The 24,556-nt window shown below is 42.7% G+C and overlaps 1 protein-coding gene across 1 annotated transcript in view; it reads right to left on the bottom strand.

The window, feature by feature from the left end:
• The window catches only part of DNAH8 (dynein axonemal heavy chain 8), a 197,386-nt gene that overhangs the window by 158,543 nt on the left and 14,287 nt on the right, over window positions 1-24,556 (bottom strand). The window contains exons 8-19 of the mRNA XM_084832480.1: window positions 21,975-22,088; window positions 19,397-19,504; window positions 18,016-18,117; window positions 16,688-16,834; window positions 15,902-16,099; window positions 15,040-15,116; window positions 11,920-12,019; window positions 7,837-7,956; window positions 5,348-5,483; window positions 5,027-5,214; window positions 1,296-1,376; window positions 361-477 (exon numbers count right to left, since the gene is read on the bottom strand). Coding sequence (XP_084688606.1) covers window positions 361-477; window positions 1,296-1,376; window positions 5,027-5,214; window positions 5,348-5,483; window positions 7,837-7,956; window positions 11,920-12,019; window positions 15,040-15,116; window positions 15,902-16,099; window positions 16,688-16,834; window positions 18,016-18,117; window positions 19,397-19,504; window positions 21,975-22,088 — 1,488 coding nt within the window. The remainder of the gene's footprint in view (window positions 1-360; window positions 478-1,295; window positions 1,377-5,026; window positions 5,215-5,347; window positions 5,484-7,836; window positions 7,957-11,919; window positions 12,020-15,039; window positions 15,117-15,901; window positions 16,100-16,687; window positions 16,835-18,015; window positions 18,118-19,396; window positions 19,505-21,974; window positions 22,089-24,556) is intronic.

Raw genomic sequence — 24,556 nt, 5'->3', positions numbered from 1 at the left:
CAGGAGCAGTCAGCAGGTCTCCTTTCCACAAGCTCCACTGACTTGTCCCATTCCAGAAGTGCTAATTTGCGCTAGTTTCTGGTTGTGCTAAAGTTCATTTCTGCTAGCATTGCAGTAGCACTGACTACTGTCCCTGGTCCCAAGATTTAAGTATGTTCATTTGCCTTTTTCTACATTAATCCCTTCCTATTTTTGTCTCACCCTATTCTCCCTTGTTGTTTCCCCCCATTATTTTACACTGTATGGTCCCTGGGGCAGTCACCTGTCTATTTTTTCTTATAGCATCTGTAAGATACATATATGCTGAAGGCATAATATAAACAACCACCACCTTTTGAGCATGCACTGGCAAATGTTTACCTTTTTCAAAAGTTGATTAAACATCTTCATAACTTCATCAACTTCTTGAAAGAAGCTATCTAAAGTCAAAGATGACCAGGTTAAAATTGAAAGCCCTTGCCTCAGGACAGATTCCACCTAAGGACAGGAAAAACAAACATTTATTTGGACTATAATATATAACCAATCAGGACAATCAAATGACTTTCTCTTTATTAAGGCTCAGTCTCTCTTTTTTTAAAGCATCCTGTCATGGATTACATGGCATTAAACTCAATACAAACATCACAAACTTTTTCTCCAGTCCTAAGAAATTTCATTGTAAGCCTCTTTTACTCTACATGGGCTCACAAACATGGAATCATCTTTGGTTGCTCTATTTCTTCCTTTTACCTAATTCTACAATATTTATTTTTATCTAATTCTACAGTAGATTCCCTGTGAGAGACACTTTGGCACTCCTGGCAAATGCAAGCTTCCCCATTCATGCTATATTAGATTGGAAGCCTGCAGGCAAGGTTTTGTGATTTTTCTAAATACTGTGCAGCACAAAGTATTGTTTTTAGGCGTCATAATAATCTATTGAAGACAGCTCTCTATATTCCTTTCATTGCATTCATGGAGGTATTCCATTCCAAATACTTGCAGAAGCCCCTGTACACATTGGGTTTTTAAAAAAAATCATGCAAGGAACCTCTGAATCGGGACATATGCACTTATTTGGGGTACCAGGACCATAGATACAATCAGAGCTGTGACAACCCACAGGCAGTGAAACATATTGATTGCTTCTTTCCTCTGAATAGACTCACTGGGGACTTCAAGGTCTGAACAATACAGGTTATAGTGCTGTAGCTCTAACTGAATCACTTTCATTAAACAAACATACACCCAACACATACAAACACAACATGAATGCAATTGATTTGAAATAAATTATGCTTATTACAACTCACCTTTTTCATTTTTGGTGCCATCAAATTAACAAACACAGTTGGCACTTCTTGACACAAATTTTCATAGCAGTGTAGAATATTCTGTGATTTAAAATAAGTATTACATAGCTTAATAGATGCTAATAGAAACTGAAATGTGACTGTGCAACACAATCTCCCAAAGTCCCCAACCAGTATAGGTTTACGTCAGTGATGGGCAACTGCAAGAGGTCCATGGGCCATTTTGCCCCCCGCACTCTCCCCCCATGGGTTGCATTCTGGGGGGGGGATTTAAAAAATCAACAAACTTCTACAGAGCACTACAAGGATTACATTTAGCTAGCTTGCAAAGCTCCATGCCACTCCCACAATGGAGCACCAAAAGGGTCAAAATTAGCTTGCAAACAAACTAAATTTGACCCTTGTAGAGCAACAGATGCAATTTTTCTAATTAAAAAAAATCGACACTACCAGGTTTAGTAGTGCAGCAGACATGTTGGGGACTGCATGCGGCTTGCAGGCCAAGTGTTGTCCACATCAGACAGAATGCCAAAAACTGGTACATGCCCAGTGAGATCCAATCCACATAATGCGCAGTTTGGCCCCCTAACACTTTATTAGTAGGGTCTGCCAAACAGCCTTTTACCTTTCTCACCTAAAACCTTGGGAGATGAACTTTACCTCCTAAGCCACACACAAGAAGGAAAGTTGGGCTGTGGGAATTTCATTCCCCAATGACACACATGGATCAGCCTTGCCCTGGAGTAAGTGGAGATTTGAAGCTTCTCCAAGGAACTGAGGGCCAAACTAGACATCTCTCTTTTTACAAATAGCAGCCCTTGGGGAGTGGTCTGTATGTGTTCCCTACCAGGGTAAACAGCAGCTCTGGGAGGGGGCCATTTTCACTGGAAACCATGGCATGGGGAAGGACCTGTGCCATGCTCCCAATCTGGACCGGGCTCTGCTCCACAGCTGCTATTTGCAAAAGGTTTAAAGAGACAGAGGTTGCTTACACACAAGTTTCTCTTCCAGACTAGGCTTTTATTGTGCAACTGCACTGATTCATTCATTTTGTTTTGGGGAGAATGGGAGGTCTTTCCAGGCAATATTGTCTTCCATTTGTAACCCTCATGTGTTTTCCCACCAATTCTTCCACCGAAAGGCAGAACAGCTCCACAATGACTTTCAACTGGTAGTGCTAGTAGCCCTCCGTCTGGAAACACCCCAGGTGCTTCGTAAGGAATTGTTCTGTTTTGTTCATTCATTTTCTGCAGGCTATTCACACATGATGCAGTAATCAAATCATGGCTCTCTTGTGTTTTTCCACTGATTTCCCAGAATGCAGAAAGTCCAACTTTTCTGAAAAGGGAGGAAGAGCGGCACAATCTCCACATGTGTGTATTAGGGATGGTGGAGAATTCTGCCATGGATTTCAGTGAGGCCGAATGCACTGGCATTCGGCCCCCCAAAACCCGTGGCGGAACGGCCTCCCACCCCCCGCCACCCCGCGGAATCCCCCTGGAACGAAACTTACCTGGGGTGGCGGCAGAGGCGGCTCCAGCGGCTGGTCTTTTGGCCAGCTGCTGTGGCAGCAAATGGCGGCCGCTATAGCAGCCGCCATTTGCATCCTGCCAGGCTGTCGTGATAGGCTACGTAAGTATTTACGTAGCCTATCACGGCAAAAAGCAGGGACGCAAACAGCGGCCGCTACGCCGTTTACACCGCTGCTCTTTCCGTGATAGGCTACGTAACTACTTACGTAGCCTATCACGGTAAAGGCAGCCATGCATATGGCAGCCACTACGCCATTTGCGTGGCTGCCTTCACTGTGATAGGCTACGTAAATACTTACGTAGCCTATCACAAAAAGAGCAGTGGCGCAAACGGTGTAGCGGCCGCCGTTTGCGTTCCTGCCTTTACTGAGATAGGCTATGTAAATACTTACGTAGCCTATCACAGCAGCCTGGCAGGACGCAAATGGCAGTCGCTATGGAACTCCGGCTGCGGACGGCCCTGGCTGGCGGCTCTGTGGAGCCGCCGCAGGGCAGAGACGGCCAGGGAGGATTCTGGGGGGAGGGACAGAGCACCTCCCCCCCACCGCGAATCACACCTGCGAAAAGGTAAGTGACTTTCATACATCCCTGGTGTGGATGCCCTTAGTGCTTCTCTCCCAACTTTTGGCATGGTTTTTCCAAAGAGGCATGGTTTTCATGTCTGCAGTGACATTTAGGGGGGTGAGTGCTATTACCATGCTCCACTTCCCATACCTGAGCACACCTTTAACATCCAGTTATAACCATTTCAAGGGGTGTGAACACACTAGAAGGCTACATCAGTTACAGGAGCCCCTGTGGCTGGTGCTGAGCATGGAGTAGATGGAAGATGTGGAGCTGGGGGCAGTTACAGAGCCACTGAGATTGGGAGCAGTAAGGGAGCAACTCATAAATGGCAAGAAAAGCTGCTAGTCAAGCAACACTGCTGCACCATTGTAGTGGCAGAGTGAACAAATCAAGGACAGAAAGAGGAGGCTGAAGAGATGTGCAGACGCTCAGCAGACATGATCTGCCTGAGAATGAGTGACCGCTATCCATACTAGGCTCTCCAGCCAGCTTCAAAATTATAAGGAAGCGTGGAGGAGTCACTGGGAACCTGTTGTTGAAGGGCAGGGAGAGTGGCGGGGAGCACACTTTTGCCTTAAAAAAAAACAACAGAAAACATAGTGCAATAATTATTAAAAATAATAGTAAAGGGATGAGAAAACAATTTGCTTTTTTTTTTTAAGTGGCAGGAAGGAAAGTTGGTTCTCTCTGACTGAGAGCTGAGTCCATCAGTAGCTGACACCCTGGCCCCACACTGTAGAAGAGCCAAAAGGGAGGAGGTGCAAGGGAAGAGGAAGAGGATGGCCGTCAGCTTTGACCCTGACTGACTACCAACAACAGCAACACCATGACAAACGCAAGTGTTGTCTCCTGTCAGAGAAAAAATGGGAAGGGATGAGAAGACAGCTAGTGCACCCCACTCCCCATTTCCAGAAATAGTCAGTGGCCAACTCTCCTGACACAGACTTCCCACTACTCCCTTTCCTCTGTGTGTGTATGTGTGTGTCTATCTGACAACTGCAGAGGAAAGCCACTTGTCTCCCAAGCACCGCATGGTTTTTAGAGCCAGAGTGATGTAGTGTTTAGACTGTTGATCTGGGACTGGAGAGATCTGAGTTCTTCTAGTCCCCACATGACCATGAAGGTTATTGGGTGACTTTAGGCCAGTCATTGACTCTCAGCTTAACCTACCTCACAGGTTCTTGTGAGGATAAAGTGGAGAGGAGGTGAATCATGTATGCCACCCTGGGTTCCTTGGAGGAAAAGGCGGGATATAAATGTAACAAATAAATACTAAAATAAATAGAGGTCTGCGGGAGGGGAGAAAGAATGATGGGAGAAGGAAGAAGGAGGAGAGTGAATTAGCCCTTCCTTTCCCACGCAGCTATGTCCAGCCCACAAGGGTTGGTGAAGTTCACAATTCATAGCAAATACACACTGACATGAATGATAAAGCAAGCACATGTAGGTAAATATTTTGGAATTCCCTAATTATATAAATGAACTTAAGGTGAATTTATCCATCTGAATACTTTGGCATGACTACTGGAATAAAGTTCTGATGTGCTATATACAAAAAACATGTTAATATGATAACTGCTATCCAAAGTCCTGCATTTTGTAAAAAATCAACTAATAGCATTCTTTACCTACCTCCAAGCATAATTTGTTTGTTTTAACCTGACTTTCAATTTTAACTATTCTCTTTGCCTGTTCTGGTACCTCGAGTCCCATCTTTATCATACATTTAGTCTCTCGAACAATCTCTAAAATTTGGGGATCAAAATTAACCAATAGCTTTCCAGTTTCAGGATGTCGTACCAAGAGTGTAACTTGCAATGCTGCAATTAAATAGAAAAATATTATGCAATTAAATAAAAAAATATTATACAATTACATTCATTTCCTGGAATATTGCCCAAAGCAAAACTTGGCAGTGCAATGATACCATTTAGTGATATTTGTTGTACTTACCATACTGTAGTTGTGAAATTTCCTTCATCCAAGCTGTGTGATAGAGAACCTCAAACTCCACCAATACATAGGAAATTTTATTGTATAATCGAACGACTGCTTTACCTTCTGCGCTTGCCAAGATATCTGAATTTTTCTATTAAAATATTTGTAAATAAAGATATACATATTAAAAAGGTAGGTGAATAAAATACTGCCTCCTTTTAATAAATTAATTTCAGTTCAGATTGTATCTTCCTGCATCTATTGTGTGATCTTGCATAAGATGAATTGTAAAAAGCCTTTCAAGATTATGCATATGCTAATAATGCTCACCATCGCATCTTCAGTGTAATTACAGACAGCATCATAATTCAGCTTTTATATGCCTGGACCCAAAGTCAAATATATACATAAAGGAGGAACACGTTAAGAAGCTGGGATTTAATTCACTGTTTTCTCTCCAGGAGTTCCCATTGCTGAATAGACAAGCCACTTTTTAAATGGGTAGTAGTTTAAGTCTTTGGCAGTGGGAAAATGCAGCAGGGAAAGCTAATGAAATCTTAGCTGCATGAGGTTCAGCCCTGCACTTACATAAAATTTCTTTTGGGATCTTTGCCTAAAGCTATCATATGACAATTTTATTGGCTTCTGTAACTGATGTAGCTGACTCAGGTAGCTAAGTGCTTATTAGTTTGGAAGCAAAACAGCCCCCCTACAAATAAGATATTTTGTTTCTACATACTTGGGGGACTCCCTCATACACAAAAGTATAAAAGTTTGTAAACTAAAAAAATAAAATAAAGAAAAACTCTCCAAAAACACCGCAGTGAGAACTAAGCATGCTCAGTGGTCTCCAGGAGCCATAGAATCAGGGCCTAATTACATGTTACATTTCCTGTGCGGCATGCAGCGTCATCACAGTTTTCTTCATATATATAATACTTGGCAAGGGGTGTGTGATTCTCACTGGGAGCACAGCTTATAGGGAGGGATTGTTTAACCTGTCCCTTCTCAATGAAAATCAACTCCCCTCCCCTGTGTGCCTATTACCCTTAGGAAAAAAAGTCATTTTTTCTAAGGCTAGTTATTGCACGGAGGGGATTTTCATTGAAATTGTGGCTGAGAAAGGAAGGGTTCAAATTCCCTGTGTAGTGTGTCCCCAAAGAAAATCCCCCCTCCCGCCCCGCACTTAGTATTACATTTCACAAAACTGCAGACAACACTTTGCTTTTATTCTGCTTTTAGCGTGATGTGTAGTTAGGTTCTCAGTTGGAAAAGAGAAATAAGGGCAGTAGGGGAGAGAGTAAACTGGCCTGCTTGAGCCTCTAACGAAGCGGTGGGAATCCTCAGGCCTAGGAGCCAAATCTGGCCTGCCTGGGTCCCAGCTGGCACTCCCGGGGTTCTCCAAATAGCCCTGGCCCCGCTACCAACTATGATTGTTTGGTGGTTTCCCAGCTTTTGTGCAGTTTTCCCCCCATTCTAAAAGTTGAAATGACCTTCCTATGGCTTTGTTACTGGCAGTAAGAGCTTTAAGTTCAAGTATACTGGGGGGTATTTCTGTCCCCATGTCTTTTGCCTTTGCCCACACCACCTTCGCCTTCAGCTCCATCCACCACTGGATGAGAAAACACCCCTGAGAAAATATCTGAAATTGAATTCCGCTCTCAGGCAGAAAGAGGTTCCCCGCCCCTGCTTTAACAGTTTAGTACCCCAGAGAAAGGCATGGCTGGCCAGCTGGAATCCTGAACAGAGGTGAGGCTAGACTGCAACTTTTTGTTGTGAGACCCACTTGTTTTATTATTAGTCAATGAGAAGAACAAGGGGCTCCATAGGAGCCCATTTACTCCACAGCAGCAAAGCTCAGCCTTTTCCAGCTGATCATTCTACCTCCTCCTCAAACGTTCTAAAAATTCAAGCAATCCACTATCTGGAATGAGAAATATCTTCAGGTGAAATATTCATTCACAATGCAGCACTTCCGTTTCTGCAGATTCCAATGTTATATTTTACTGACACCCATCTTAAAATTAATGGTGTCAATTTGGCTTGGATGCACACCCATGTCACTTCACAGGGTCCAGAAAACCTCCCTGAGATGCCTAACGGAAGTCTATCTCTGCAGCAAAACAAAGACACTGACCAGCATCTCATGGTTTCCTAGTTACCTGTAACTATTCTAAAGTGACCAAAACATGCACTTTATGGGCCATTGCTAATAAGGATCAATAAAATGACAAAATCCTCTATGCACTGGATATAGTGAGTTGGGAATGGGATTGCTTTCAAAATCAGCCAAACAGCACCACCTGCAGGATTCTTCCATATCACTTCACTCAAATTCACATTCAGCAGCACTAATCTGCTCTGAAAGATTTGGGGAAACATGACGAAAGCCAGCAGTACTCTTGTTGTACCGCAGGTTAAAACGACGTAAGACAATCTAATATAGTAACTGATTATGGTTCACAAATCTATCACTTTCAGGCAGGTGATGATGGCCCACTTACATAAAAATAATTGATTGGCTCACTTATACGCCTGAATAGCTGCCGCACCCACAAGATCTTTCCTGCGACTGGGGGCATATTTCGAGCCAGGGGAGGGTCATCCTTTTGAGCCTGATAAAGCTGCAACAAAGCAAATGTAAGTTTAAAATGAGGCTTCTGCTACACACCTGCACAAGCATTTGGGATTACACATGAAAGTGTGCTGTTGAAAGCAATCGTATTTGTTACAAACCCATTAAGTATAGTTTTCCATAATGGAATGAAGGAGGGAAAGGAAGTATTACAAATGAAACAGTGAGTTAGGCTAATTTATAACAATGTAGAACATGAATTAGTGATGCTACACATCTTTATTCTCGTATTTTAAAATTATAGGAAGTTTAAGAAATGCATAACGTTCAATTTGTTCTCTCACATATGTATTTATTATTAACTTCCTTAGGTGCCTTTCTCAAAAACAAAAATAAAACAAGTCAAGGCAATTTATAGCAACATTTTAAACATAAAAAATTTAGAACAGCTAAAACAATTATCCATACCATACTAAAATACAACCACCCCATCAAATGACTAAAACATCAGTAACTGCCATAGTCAATGAAACTACTCAGTTCAACTGATGCATTAAAACAACCCATCATTTGCCATCAAGCACCTTGGAACAGAGGTGGCAGTGAAAATATGTCAATGTTGGCACCAGGCAGGCCTTGTTAGGGGGAGCATTCCATAATTGGGGGCCACTGCTGAAAAGGCCCTGTCCCTAGTTGCCATCCTCCGAACCTCCCTCAGAGGCACTCGGAAGATGGTCTGAGATGCTGATTGTAGAGAGAGATGCTCCAGTCTGCTCTTTCTCCAATTGATAATGCATTTAATGCTAATCAGTCCAATCTCCGATCTAAAGCCTATCACACACACACAGGGATAAAAACAGTGTTTTTCTACCTTTCCTATGGTATCAACTATTTAGATCCCTTTTTATTAGGGCTGTGAACAAACTGAAGAATTTTAGCTAATTTATCATCAGGCTTTCAACTACTTTTTCAATTAATCCATTGTACTGAAATAAATGTGGGCAAGAATCCCTTAGAAGAAATGGAGTAGCACTCATAGTCAATAAAAGGGTGGGAAAAGCAGTACTGGGGTACAATCTCAAAAAGACAGAATGATCTCAGTACGAATCCAAGGCAAACCATTCAACATTACAGTAATCCAAGTCTATGCCCCAACCACTGAGGCCGAAGAAGCTGAGGTTGATTGGTTCTACGAAGGCCTACAACACCTTCTAGAACTAACACCAAAAATGATGTCCTCTTCATCATAGGGGATTGGAATGCTAAAGTAGGAAGTCAAGAAATAACCAGAATAACAGGCAAGTATGGCCTTGGTGTACAAAATGAAGCAGGGCAAAGGCATAAAGAGAACACGCTGATCATAGCAAACACTCTTTTCCAACAGCACAAGAGACGACTCTACACATGGACATCACCAGATGGTCAATAGACAGATTATGTACTTTGCAGCCAAAGATGGAGAAGCTCCATACAGTCAGTAAAAACAAGACCTGGAGCTGACTGTGGCTCAGATCATGAGCTTCATATTGCAAAATTTCAGCTTAAATTGAATAACGTAGGGAAAACCACTAAACCATTCAGGTATGACCTAAATCATATCCCTTATAAATATACAGTGGAGGTGTTGAATAGATTTAAGGGATTAGACCTGATAGACAGAGTGCCTGAGGAATTATGGTCGGAGGTTCATAACATTGCACAGGAGGCAGCAACTAAAACCACCCCAAAGACAAAGAAATGCAAGAAAGCCAAGTGGCTGTCTGATGAGGCTTTACAAGTAGCTGACGAAAGAAGGGAAGCAAAAAGCAAGGGAGAAAGGGGAAGATATATCCAACTGAAAGCAGATTTCCAGAGAATAGCAAGGAGAGATAAGAAGGCCTTCTTAAATGAACAATGCAAAGAAATCGAGAAAAGCAATAGAATGGGAAAGACTAGAGATCTCTTCAAGAAAATCGGAGATCTCAAGGGAATATTTTGTACAAAGACGGGCATGATAAAGGACAAAGAAGGCAGGGACCTAACAGAAGCAGATGAGATTAAGAAGAGGTGGAAAGAATACACAGAAGAACTATACAAGAAAGATCTTAATGTCCCTGACAGCCCCAATGGTGTGGTCACTGAACTTGAGCCGGACATCCTCGAGAGTGAAGTCAAGTGGGCCTTAGGAAGCATTAGTAACAACAAAGCTAGCGGAGATGACAGTATTCCAGCTGAGCTATTTAAAATCCTAAAAGATGATGCTGTTAAAGTCCTGCACTCAATATGCCAGCAAATTTGGAACACTCAACAGTGGCCACAAGACTGGAAAAGGTCAGTTTATGTTCCAATTCCAAAGAAGGGCAATGCCAAAGAATGTTCAAACTACCATACGATTGCGCTCATTTCACATGCTAGCAAGGTTATGCTCAAAGTCCTACAAGCTAGGCTTCAGCAGTATGTGAACTGAGAACTACCAGAAGTACAAGCTGGGTTTCGAAGAGGCAGAGGAACTAGAGATCAAATCGCCAACATTCGCTGGATCATGGAGAAAGCAAGAGAATTCCAGAAAAAACATTTAGTTCTGCCTCATTGACTACGCTAAAGCCTTTGATTGTGTGGATCACAACAAACTGTGGCAAATTCTTAAAGAGATGGGTGTACCAGACCACCTTACCTGTCTCCTGAGAAACCTGTACGAGGGTCAAAAAGCAACAGTAAGAACCGGACATGGAACAACTGATTGGTTCAAAACTGGGAAAGGAGTATGACAAGGCTGTATATTGTCATCCTGCTTATTTAACTTATATGCAGAGTACATCATGAGAAACACCGGGTTGGATGAATCACAGGTCGGAATTAAGATTGCCAGGAGAAATATCAACAACCTCAGATACGCAGACGATACCACCCTAATGGCAGAAAGCGAAGAGGATCTAAACAGCCTCTTGTTGAGGGTGAAAGAGGAGAATGCAAAAGCTGGTTTGAAACTCCACATTAAAAAAACTAAGATCATGACATCTGGCCCCATCACTTCCTGGCATATAGAAGGGGAAGAAATGGAAGCAGGAACAGATTTTATTTTCTTGGGCTCCAAGATCACCGCAGATGGTGACTGTAGCCATGAAATTAAGAGACGCTTGCTCCTTGGGAGGAAAGCTATGGCACACCTAGACAGCATAGTAAGAAGCAGAAACATCACCTTGCCGACAAAGGTCCGTCTAATCAAAGCTATGTTTTTCCCAGTAGTAATGTATGGCTGTAAGAGCTGGACTATACGGAAGGCTGAGCGCTGAAGAATTGATGCTTTTGAACTGTAGTGCTGGAGAAGACTCTTAAGAGTCCCCTGGACTGCAAGGAGGTCAAATCAGTCCATCCTAAAGGAAATCAACGCTGACTGCTCATTGGAAGGACAGATACTGAAGCTGAAGCGCAAATATTGTGGCCACCTAATGCGAAGAGAAAAGTCACTAGAAAAGACCCTGATGCTGGGAAAGATTGAAGGCAAAAGAAGGGGACAGCAGAGGATGAGATGGTTAGATAGCATCACCAATGCAATGAACATGAACTTGAGCACGCTCTGGGAGAGAGCGGAGGACAGGAAGGCCTGGCGTGCTATGGTTCATGGGGTCACGAAGAGTCAGACACGACTTAACGACTGAACAACAACATTGAAATAAATAGCAAAACCTCAATAGGTGCCTTTTTGAAGGAAATGTGCATGGTAACTTAGAGTTTAATAAAAAAAAAGTGACCACATTGTTATATTTAAATATTTAATATTTTTATTTTCTTTATATTCTTATATTTGAATTGATATGCTACTTATCTGCTGTAAAAACACCTTTGTATAACAGTAACACACAAGAATCAAATTACCCTCAAAAAATAAACAAGTGTGCACTAAGTCCCAGGCCCATTTATTAAAATTTGCCCTTATTGGTTAAAATTAGCATCTACAAATAAATCAAATAAAAACTAACAAGTAAAACTATTAAAGTGTACAGTTTCAACTCAAGGTAAATACACTAAATACCTTTTTAGTTGCTTCAAGTTCTGCAACATAATGCTGAAGAATGCGAGCAATCGTGTGTGCTATTTCATGCTGAAGACATGGCATGTTCAGCTTCTGAAACCTAAGAGATCATATTCAAATACAGAAGAACATAGAATGTGCTCCTGCAAGCTTGGAGGTTTAACATTCCAAGCTGAAACTCATGTTTCCTCTTCAGAACTAAGCAAGAATAATAAGAACTGCTGTAACTTAGTTTGTTGTGGCAAAATCAACAAGGCATGTCATCAAATATAGTTATTGTGGGACCAGCTTTTGTAGCTGCAATTGATGAAGGAGGCTTTTGCCTAAAGATGCTCATTCATTTATGAGGGCCAAACTAGACAAGACGTTAATTGTGTGAATGTAGTTAACGTGCACATTTTCAGAGTTAATGTGCAAGTCAAGGAAGGTGGCCTCTGGACCGAAGCATAAAAAGCTTCAATCTGGGTTCAATCCCTTGGGGGGATCTTCATGACAATGGAATGAAAAGTGTGTTGGAGTATTACCTGGATTTTCATGGAATTGGCTTTGGTCCGTCAGGGACACACAAAGCGAGATAAACCAAGTGTACCGTACCTTTAAAATCCAGTTTTCAAGGGCCACACAGTGCTTGAAAGGAACATACTTCCGGGTTGCGGGGACTTGAACTGAACATCTTCAAAGTGGCAGTGGATGCTTAACCAATGAGAGAGGCTTGTTTCTTGTCCCTGTCCAGGCTCCCCCCTGCTTCTACATTATTATGAATGGACAGCAACTAATTTTTCCCCATGTGTGATGATTTCCCTAAAAAGTCAAAATCCTCAATTCTCAAGTGGAGCATCTGGAGGCTCCGCCTCAAAGCATCCCCCCCCCCGGCAATTTCACCGAATTCCAGCAATCTGTTGCGGAGTTATTGCTTCCAGTCTTCCTTTTCTCCCTTTCTCCTTCTCCCTGCTTGCAATGAGAAGCTCCCATAAACCCAAAAGATTGTTACTGCAATAAAGCAGAGAAGGGACTTTACATATCACAGAGAAACAGCATCACAATAGTGATTTAAGAGAGAATCGAAGAAGTGAAAGTGTATTTTAGGGCGAGTTACTAAAGTTACCCTGTAGCACTTTAGCAAAATACGGTGGCTGTGAATGCATAGAGATATGTTAAAGATTCACTGAAGGGAAGTGAGATTTATTTCTTACTTCTGAGTAAACGTGCACAGAATGTGGGGGTCACTGCTGTGCTCCTGGGGATTTTCTCAATGGGGAAAAGCTACTTAGATTGGGGAAACAAGAGGGAATGAGGCATCCCACCCCCTTGACCACATCACTGCCAGGTCACAGAGGATTTAATGTGGGGTGGTCATGGCACAGTGTGGTAAAACCGCCAGAGAGCCGCTTTCAGCAAAAAAACAAACAAAAAGGAAGTCGGAGTAAAAGGAGTATCAGAAAATGTAGCTTTTCAAGAGGGAAGCAGCTGGTTGGCAGTGGATTAGCGATGACATAATCTGTTACAGACTGCTCTAAACTTCGTACCAAATCGCTCATGAAGACAGCCTCCTTATGGAGTAACTTACTCACTAGGAGCAATCCTGGGTGCCGGAACATCCAGCCTGCCTTGCTCTGAGCCATGTGGGCTCCTGCTCGTACCAGAACATGACAGAAGGGGAAAGATCTATTGAGCGAGCTGCCTTTCGCTTGTGCAGCATTGGATTTTGCCAGCTGTGTTCGTTGTGGCTGAACTGTTAAGCTGGCATTTGCTGCACTTATGTGAAAGGGAGATCCACATCAAACTTAAAATTAACGTATGCCAGGAAGCCATAGGGTGTCCCTACATTAAGGGAAAAAACCACACCCTTACCAGGCTTTCTTCTTCTGGGGTCTTTCTGCATTCACTATGAGCTCCTATAGACAGCAACCACACGATTTCTAATTGAAAACTTCCCTCTTGGCAAAGCTCCATAAGGTTCAATGAAACAGTGCCATCTAGTGGCTGTACCATACTGCAATGCCAACTTTACACACTGGGGATATCCCTGATAATTTTAAATAGTGCCTTATCTCTGACCTTTTATAAAGTGAAATTACCTGGGAAAGGCACGGGAGATGTCCTGGATGTTGATGACATCATGTAAAGGACCTGCAAACTTCCACGAGCAGCCAATCACAAGCGTGCAATAAATTGCTCATGTGGAGAAGCCCATAGCCAATGATGATTCAACTGCAAATATCTGATGACTCACCTCAAGTATTTGGAGATGCACATCTCCCTTTCAGCTTTACCTGTTTACCACAGCAAACAGCCATGTAACACCAGTCCAGCTGCCATGAGAAGTAGCTCTTACTACTGAGTTCCCTACCATGGAAGTTCATCCAGTGAGAGCCCCATATTCATGTTAAAGGTGTCTACTCTTAATGGACTTATCGTACAATAAGACAATTATTATGCGATAACTGTCCTAGTGTCTTTCCACTAAACACCATTTGCAAGAGCATGATATAATTTGCTTCAGCTGGAGATATATTATTAATTATGCTACAAAGGAAATGAGAAACAGGCTGGCATGTGGTATCCTTTTCCAGATCAAGTATATTTTAGCCAAGAGGGAATTCATTGTTTGTGAGATGTGCAAGAGAGACAGCATCTTCCCATGCATTTCAAAATCTGCATAAACTTTTACACTGGCTTTCTTGACACGGAGCTTTTAACCTGAGATTGAGATTGCTCCTTCATGGAAGTTCGCGGGCTCTTTACATGACACCGTGACCCTCCAGGGCATCTCATGCACTAAATGCCCTTTGTTCCATTTCTAAATAGATTGCAGATAATGAGCTATCAAATTATCCCGTTGTGTTCCGCCTGTGTTCCCTCTGTGAAAAGAGGGAAAGTGGCAAGAAGAGGAGCGAGATCAATGAAAGATAATGGAAGACTCAGATACGGGGAGAAGGAGGGGGAAGCGGGGGGGAAAGGGAGCTGTTGTGATCCTGCATTTAAAATGGAAGCAGAAAGCCCCATTTTAAATGCAGGATTTTAGGCTGGTGTAGAGATGCCCACTGTCCAGTCTGAAAATAGTTTTTAAAAATCATACTTCTTCTAATTTAAAATATCTCCTAAACCTGTTTGCCATACCTTTGAAGCAGCTGGAGAGCATGTTGTGAAGACAAGATTTTTCCAAAACATGTTCCCATAAATGTCTGTATTTGGACCTAAAGGAAAAGGTAAAAATTTAATGGCAGGAACTCACCAAGGAATCCTATGTGCAGGGATCCACTAGGAGGAAGACCCACACCATTTATCCTGGCAGAAAATCTGCTGCAACCAAACCCCTTCTAGTCTGGAGGGAAAGGGCAGCCACTGGGCAAAGAAAAACATGGCTAGTGGGGGAGGTGGAGCAGAGGACAGCCATGTCTGCAGTGTGCATGGAATTAAGTTAACAGAAAGTGATTAGCAGCTCCAAACCACAGCCTGGCCACCAACACAAGCAGCCAATGAGGCCCCACCATCCACTGCACACCCACCCACCAACGTCAGCAGTTACACACACAGTGCCTAATGAGCAAAGGGGCTGAGACACAGCCAGCAGCCCAGTTGCCCCCGTGGTACACTTTGGTAATGCAGAGTCTAGAGCACTGCTGGTTCAAAACCACCATGGAGATTCTTTTCCCTTATCCCCAACACCGTATGATGAAAACAGCCCCCAGACACCTCAGCATGTTTCCCCTGCCCCCTGAAACATAGACACTGTGCTACAGCACCACAGAGCACAGTATAAAGCAACAGAAAAGATCCCATGTTTGTTGCGAGGCGTAAAAGAGCCCTTCCCTGCAAACCTGGAAAGAAGCAAATAGACCAAGGCAGATAACCAGACAGTAACATCAATGCCCCCTTCTCCTCAGGAAACATATCAGGTACACCCTTAGTTTTCTTTTTAAGACTCAAAAATGTCAACCATTTCTATCTCTGAATTAGTAGAAATATGAATGTTACATACCTCTAAATTTTCAATTTTCGTCATGAAATCTGCAAAATCTACATCAAATTCTGTTTTCCGTGGGTCAAGAATATCATATTTTTTCTTTTGGACACTTTGGTAGATATTTTTGAACTTAATTGCCATAATATCAATCCCTTCAATGGTAGACATATTCAGTGCGGAAAAAGTTTGAACTATGGTTATCATCTCTGTAATCTAAAATTTGGGGGGAAATTATTTTCACTTCAAAGCAATAACTAAGAATTCCATTAATAACCACTGAATTTAAGGCTGGGCAGATCCGGCTAATATACCCAGATTGTTCTGACTGGCAACTGCCCTCAGAACTCCTCAGTTTATGGGGGTTTTATCCTAACTGCAACCTTCTAAAATGGAGGGCTGCTTGGCATCCATCCATAAGAGCCCTTGTGTTCAATTCACCAAGGCCTAGTTCTTACTGACACAATTAAACCTCTGCATGGCCTGTACCGCTGCAGGGGGGAGGAGAAGGACTAATGTGATATGAACTGCACCTCAGTATTGAACTGGGCCCAAATTGCAGTGGTGAAAGTTAGGTAAAATGTACCGCAAAGAACTGGAACCACTGATTAATAACAAGTTCTTCCAATCTGCTAAAAAAATTAAATGACCTGTGTTCACTGTTCACCTTAATATAAGGGGTTTCCTGCTGCCCTTACAAATACATAGACTTAATGTTAACATAATCCTTTCATTTACAGGCTGAAATCAAATGACAATATGCATTGTGTTTTATTCTTAAAGATGTTTTTGAAACACACTTACTTTTTCTAGCCTCTTACAGAAAGCTTCAAATTTGCCAAAAATATACATCTCAGATACTTCAAATGTCTTCTCCCCTAAAGTCTCCAAAATTTGTTTTCTTGTTTTGTGAAAACTTTTCTGATATTCTTTAAACAGAAAAATACAGTCCTAAAAACATTAAAAACAAACAGCCGATATCAGAAAGAATGGAAGAAAAAGTTATTAGGCAGGACATCTAGAGCTGTAAGCAGTGAGCCTTGAGCCTTGAGAAGGGAGGATATAAATTCAACAAGGGTGCAATCCTAACTAGATAGGCGACCGCCTATCCAAAGCAAGGCAGGAGAGGCATGGGGGGATCATTACCTCTGCACCTCTCCTGCCTTGCCATTTTTCCCTAGACAGCAGTTTTTGGCTCTCTAGCGGTGGGGGGGCCGACCAGGAAAGGAAGCTGCCATACAACACATTGGTCATACGTGCAGCTCCGCTCTCCCCTCCCAGCCTCGCCCCTTTTCAGTTGCTCTGCGCTCCTCTTGCAAGTGCAGAGGACGGGGCTTCTCCGCGCTGCCTCCGAGGCAGCGCGGACAAGAGGGGCAGTCAGTTTTCTGGGAACCGACCTGGAGCGCAGACTCCAAGGCTGGTTCTGGGAAATTAGCATATCCTATGGCCTGCTAGGCGGTGTCTAGCGACCTTAGGATTGCTCTCTCCATCTATTGATATATCACAACTATTGTAGAAAAACCCCACCATTTGCAGTTGCTTTTACTGTGTTGGTAGCTTCTCCAATGCCTTTGCATTTTTATATTCAAAATTAATATTTCATCATGCTTAATGGCTGTCTACTGAATTGTGAAGAAACCTAAATCTATTTTTGTTCACATGAGCAAGAAATGAGAGTTTTGAGGAGAAACTTTTCTTAGCATAAACATTAAGGGGTTCTTCTCCCTGCCCCCCACCTTCATTTCTTGCTAATTAAGAGGAAATGCTGACAAGGTGTTTGCTAGTTTCTAACAGTTCAAAATTAATTTCTTTTAATTTCCTGGTGTAAAGACCAAACCACAAAGTGTTGTGCTGGGGAAAATCCCCTCAGGCCCTAATTAGGCAGCAAACTATACTAAGGAGGATCAGATTTTTTAAAACATTCAAAAAGTCATGTAAATTATAGTACTATACATATTTTCCTAATAGACTTGATGAGAATTCACAACAACCACTTATTTAGCATGAAAATTTAAGTCCTGTTTTAGAGCAGTAAATACATTCATGATAATACATATGCATACATCTTTTAGGAAAGAATCAGTAGGGGGCAGATATAATGCCACTGAAACTATACACTGTGCCACACAAACCTTAATTTTCTTAATTACTGTTGGTGTATCCTGTTCCCACACACGACTAAAACCTCCATCGGTAATATATGCCTTGCATGCTGTTACCATTTGATTTGTAACCTATCATATGCAAATAAAAGACAAAAAGGCCCAGGTATGTCAAAATAGTTAGAACATGAGGAAAATATATATATGGAAGGATGACAATCATGTTGACCAGTAAGTGACTTCCAAGTCAACTGGTAGGATCCAATGATGTCCTACCACTGGCAGCTAGCACCACCGGTTCCTGGTGCACGCGTGGCCCCTACTGCCACTGGCTGCGATGTTGCGCTTCTGGGTGGCAAGCCCCCAAACGACCAGAAAGGCAAGTTTGCTGCGGCTCATACTCACAGTCATGTTTTCCCATTATGTTTGAACACGGCTCCTAGTGTCAACAACACAGTACACAAAGGAATATGTTGTACAAAATCCACACAACGTGCTACCTTCTTGCTGCACATCCAGTTTGGCACTTTATTTCATATGTAATGCTATTGTGTACATTTAAGTCAGTAAATGGCCCTTTGGCCTTTGATAGTTAGTATATAAATACATGCAATAATTGTTGCAGTTTTTACCATATTTTTTGCCTAAATAGGTAGATAGACAGACAGACAGACAGACAGACAGACAGACAGACAGACAGACATGCACACACTAGAAACCAACAGCCAACATTATGGCTTGTAAATACTTATGCACAGAACACTCTCTAATTTACTGACTGTGGGAGAACCACCCACCGCCACCTCATACTATCTGTCTCACCTGACTCTTTCTCTTGCCACTGTCTTTTGGCCTGTTTCTGCCCCAGTTCATGTTTTGGCAACAGCATCCCACATGCAATGATGTGGGTGAGTAACATTCTCCTGCATCTCAAAGAATGCATGAGCTGGGTGACCTATGATGATGTCCAATCATATAAAAGTCTAGATAATGCAATTTCTCTTCCAAGGGAGGGAAACTGCATGAACAGGCTACTGTGCAATGGGAGTCATGGAGGAGACCATGGTTCACATTTTAGAGAGGGGAAGACCGAGGATGGCTAGCTCCCTCATCAATGTATTAAATGAATCCACTCTCTTCCCCCTAGCACTTCTCTCTTGCCCATCTCCCATTCCTCTCTGACTCCTGTGCTGCCTAAGCCCAAACTCTCCCTTCCTCCTCCTCCATGAAGCATGTGCTGTAAGTGGCAAGATTTCACTATCACAATATAGTTCTATGTCAAGGGAAGAGGAGAGAGAGTTAAAGAGGGATGTCTTTACTATAAAAAAACTGAATTCTATAATTTTGCATTCTGAAACATTTCCACTCTTTTAAAATAACATACACAAATACTTCTTATCAAAGTTCTTACTTTTATAAATAGTGATGTCATTCTCTCAGAAGTATTATAATATCTTGAAACACTGTGAATCATTCGTATAGCATTGATCAGGTTTTGTATTCCATGGGCCATGGAAACCTATGATAAGCATATTGTAGAATTAGAAAAAGACATGGTGAGAATTAGTATATTTTAAATTATGAGGCGATGATGACAAAAGAAGGGGATGGATATCCCTGTCTTGTGAACAAACCTAAAATGTCTAAAATAAAAAGTGCCAGAGCAAGTGTGTATCCTCTGTGTGCAAAGCATTCTCCTGGGGGGAATCTTCACGACAATGGAATGAGAAGCCTGTTGGAGTATTATCCGGATTTTCATGGAATCAGCTTTGGTCTGTCAGGGACACACGAAGCAAGATAAGCTGAGTGTACTGTATCTTTAAAATCTAGTTTTCACAGGTCACACAGAGCTTGAAAGCAATATACTTCCAGGTGGGGGTCGGGGGAGTAGAACTGCATGTTATCAACCTGGCAGGGGATGCTCAACCAATGGAAGAGGCTTGTTTCCCGCTCCTGTCCAGGCTCCCCCTGCTACTACATTATCTCCTCCCCCTTTTCCCCAACGTGCGCACTTTCGCCTTGAGAAGCCAAAATCCCCCATTCTCGATTGCAGCATCTGAAGGCTCTCCCTGAGAGCAGCCCACCCCCCACAATTTCACCCCATTCCAGCACTATGCTGGGGAGTTGTTGTTTCCAACCCCCGCCCTTTGTCCCTTTCTCCATCTCCCTGCTTGCGATGAGAAGCTCCCATAAACCCGAAAGATTGTTACTGCAATTTAGCGAAACGCTGTGGCTCCAAATGTATGGAGATACGTTAAAGATTCACTGCAGGGGAGCAATATTTATTTCTTACTTCTAAGTAAACATGCACGGAATAGGGGGATATGTTAAAGATCAAAAGCAGGCTACCTAAGGTGAATGGGTGCCCTCACTACTGTGGTAATGTGAGGGGTCGCTGCTGCACTCCTGGGGATTTTCTCAATGGGAAAAAACTACTTCAATTGGGGAAACAAGAGAGAATGGGGCATCTCACACCCTTGACCACATCACTGCCAGGTCACAGATGCATGCTCAGGATTTAATGCGGGGGGGGGGCATGGCACACTGTGGTAAAACTGCCAGGGAGCCACTTTCAGTAAAAAAAAAAAAAAGTCAGAGTAAAAGCAGTTTCAGAAAATGTGGCTTTTCAAGAGGGGAGTGGCTTGCTGGCAGCGGATTGGTGATGACGTCATCTGACGCAAACTGCTCTAACTTCACACCAAGTCGATCATGAAGACAGCCCTCTGGACTTAGTTCCTCCCCCCTCCTTCTCTTCACTTAACCAAATAGCCAGAAGGCATGTCTTACTGTCATAGCCATTGCTTGCTTGCTTATTTATTATTTGATGTATTTATTTATTTAAAGTATTTTAATTACCCTTCCACTCAGTAAGTGCTCATGGCAGTTTACAATAAAAATATAAAAAGAATAAAATCCAACTATTTTAAAAACTGAAAACAGATCAAATACATACATAACAATAAAACAGGAGAACCCTTTAAAATCAAGGAGTGACATCAAGGAACACTGAAAGCTCGGTGTAACAGTATGCTTTTTACTAGTAGCAAGGGTCCTGATTTCTGGTTTTATCCTTTGTCTCTGATCCCCTGCCATCCAGCTCATCTTAGACTGCTGCCTATGGCTCAGCCCTGACAGAAAGCTTAATTCTGCACCACCACCACCACCACCACCACCACCACCACTGTAAAGCCATTCTAAATTATGTTATTATATGTTGATTACATATAATCAACATATTATATCCCTCAACATATGGGGAGTGGTCATACCTCAGTGGTAGAGTACATGCTTTATATGTAGAAGGTCCCAGTTTCATTCCCCGGCATCTCCAGGTACGACAAGGAAGGAATCCTGCCTGAAACCCTGGAGAGCTGCTGCCAATCACTATAATCAAAACTGAGCTAGATGGACCCATAGTCTGACTCAGTGATCGGGTTTGCATGATCACCGCAGCCCACCGTGGCTTGTTTAAGCCAGGGTGGGTTGTGGCCTGTGCCAGATTGTGCCAGGCAGCTTTTGAATATTTAAGCTGTGACTGCAGCTTGTCATGTTGTCCAAACCCAACAACAGAGGGCCATTGTTGTGGTTAACAAACCACCCAGAACCCATGGGCTATTTTAGGGTTGTGGGTGGTTTATTAACCACGCCAACCAACCACCCTTGCTGGGTTCGGATGACACAACAAGCCAAGCTCATGGCTTGAATATTCAAAATGGCCACCCTCAAGTCCCACAGCCCACCGTGGCTTAAATAAGCCATGGTGGGCTGCTTGATCGTGTGGACCGGTCCATTATAAGGCAGTTTCCTTTGTTCTCATTATTATACACATAATTAGCCAGATGTATGGGTGTTAAAAATTAGAGACTAGGACTGTTAAAATATGCTCAATTTTATGATCTACTGCTTTTTGACACACATTCTAAAGACATTTGTTTCATGTACTGCAATGTAAAACGTAACTTTCTACATTTTTTGTAAAATGTACTTACTAAATCATAGTTATAGAGAGGCTGGCAAACTTTTTCAAGTGTGTATAAGTATCTCACATTATCTTTTGATTCATTTGCTGTGTCTGTTATTCTGGCATCCAGTTCTCGCCACAGCTAGAGTAAAAAAATGTGGAACATGCTAGTAGCAACACAAATAAAATATGCAGAATTTGCAGAGTAGAAATTTAATTATATTCAAACCACACTGTCAAAATATATGAATAAAACCTCAACCACTCCCCCCACAAATATACTGCATAACTACATCTTCATTTATTATTTCCTGTAAAGTATCTCATGCCACTAAAAGGCTTTTTTAATTCAGAGGACAGAAAGTTGGATTTGGACCTGGAACTTTAGGAGAGTCCTAGCTCTGCCATGGACTCACCGCGTGTCTTTGGCAACTTATTATTTATTTATTTATTTATTCATTCATTTCATTTCTATACCGCCCAATAATAGCTGAAGCTCTCTGGGCGGTTCACAAAAATTAAAACCAAACAACACACAATAAAACAATTTAAAATATATAGAACATTAAAACCACAATATAACAATACAACCACAATAAAACCTAGCAGCAGTGGAAGAGTTTAAAATACAGATTTAAAACAACAAAGATAAAAATTTAGAAAGCTAAAATGCTAAAATGCCTGGGAAAATAAAAAGGTAATACAATGTAATGGAAAGGAATACAATGTAGGCGCCAGGCGAACCTCACTAGGGAGCTCATTCCAGAGCCGAGGTGCCACAGCAGAAAAAGCCCTCCTCCTAGTAGCCACCTGCCTCACTTCCTTTGGCAGGGGCTCACGGAGAAGGGCCGCTGAGGATGATCTTAAGGTCTGGGCAGGCACATATGGGAGGAGGCGATCCTTCAGGTAACCTGGCCCCAAGCCGTTAAGGGCTTTGAATGTTAACACCAGCACTTTCAATCGGGCCCGGAAATGGACTGGCAGCCAGTGCAGCTGGAAAAGTACTGCCGTAATATGAGCTCGCAGGCCAGTCCCTGTTAACAATCTTGCTGCCCTATTTTGGACCAGCTGAAGTTTCCGGACCGTTTTCAAAGGCAGCCCCACATATAACGCATTGCAGTAATCCAGACGAGAAGTGATCAGAGCATGGATAACTGTAGCTAGGCTATCTCTGTCCAGATAAGGGCGTAGTTGGTATACCAGCCTAAGCTGATAAAAAGTGCTCCGTGCCACTGAGTTCACCTGTGCCTCAAGTGACAGTTCTGGATCCAAGAGCACCCCCAAACTACGAACCTGATCCTTTAGGGGGAGTGCAACCCCCTCCAGAACAGGTTGAATATCACTTAGCCGGGCAGGCTATTATAACTCAGCCTTTACAGTTTTCCATCTGTAAAAGGTGAATAAGAGGCACTTACTTCATAGGATGGTTAGAAGAGGAAAAACAACCAAATCATATGTATATCAAAAGTGCTATATAAAAACTAAGCAGTAGCAGTAGTGAAAGTATAAAAATCTCTGTGGGTGACATTTTAAAATTTGGTTTGCTCTTGCGCAGTAGCAACTCATACATGTTGAAAAGGCAGGTATAAAGAAGATTTTCTGCTCCTTTCCCCATGTGGATCATTTATCATTCTTTTACAATGACTGGAGAAGAGACTAGAAGAGGGATAATGGAAGCAACCAGATGTGACTATATTGTCATTACTCATGGTTCCTCCATATTTGAAAAATTATTTATTTTGGCACATATACTCAAGATGAATGAATCACAAATCATATGTACCACAACTGCCTGGCTGGCTGCCGGTTTTATGTAGAGTGGCCCCACACCATAGCGGCAATGTCTGCAGCCAGAAACCATATGGGACACACAGATCACTTTGTAAATTACTCTGCCAATGGGAATAATCGCTCTGTTGTACAATTGCATTAAAACAATCACTGTAATGCATTTTAAGGGCGCAATCCTATGGCCGCTAGTCAGCAGCTAGATGGCCTTAGGAGAGGGCACCGACCTCCACCTCCTCCCGTGCTGCCTCGTAGGCAGCGCGGTTTGGTCCCATGCTCCGTGCTGGTAAGAGGAGTGCGGAGCAGTGAAAATGGGGCATTCCTGGAGGCTGGCCGGGGCAGGGAGGGTGGACATGCCTTTCCAACACTTCCTATGTGTTGTCCCAGCGCCCACCACCACCCCTGCTCTGACTTCCTGTGGCTAGACAGCCAAAATCAGCTGTCTAGCCATGAATGCAGGGTGGCTGAAGCATGGAGGGGAGGATCCCCTCCATGCTTCTCCTGCCCTGCATTGGATAGGCGGCCACCTCCAAGTTCGGAGGCGGCCACCTATCCCGATAGGATTGCACCCTAAAGGGATTAAATAATGACAAGGGAATGTTTACCACCCTTTCAATGTATGCTTATGAGGAGAGTCACAATTCAAATCTATGGTAGCAGTTACAGAACTAAACCAGGCAATGGTAGTTATTCTGAATTAACGAAATTGGATCAAGCAAGTGTGATCTTATATATGTGGCACAACTGCGAGAAAGGGGTACCATGGAGACAGTACCCCTTATTCAGATGTTCTCCTTCTGTGTAAGCTCTACATGTGAGGAA

The sequence above is a fragment of the Heloderma suspectum genome, chromosome 1 (genome assembly GCF_057233095.1).
Source record: "Heloderma suspectum isolate Gila_16-S chromosome 1, 16-S_ref, whole genome shotgun sequence".
Taxonomy (NCBI): domain Eukaryota; kingdom Metazoa; phylum Chordata; class Lepidosauria; order Squamata; family Helodermatidae; genus Heloderma; species Heloderma suspectum.
Note: the sequence above shows the minus strand (reverse complement) of the source record. Positions and strands in the feature narration are given on the sequence as shown.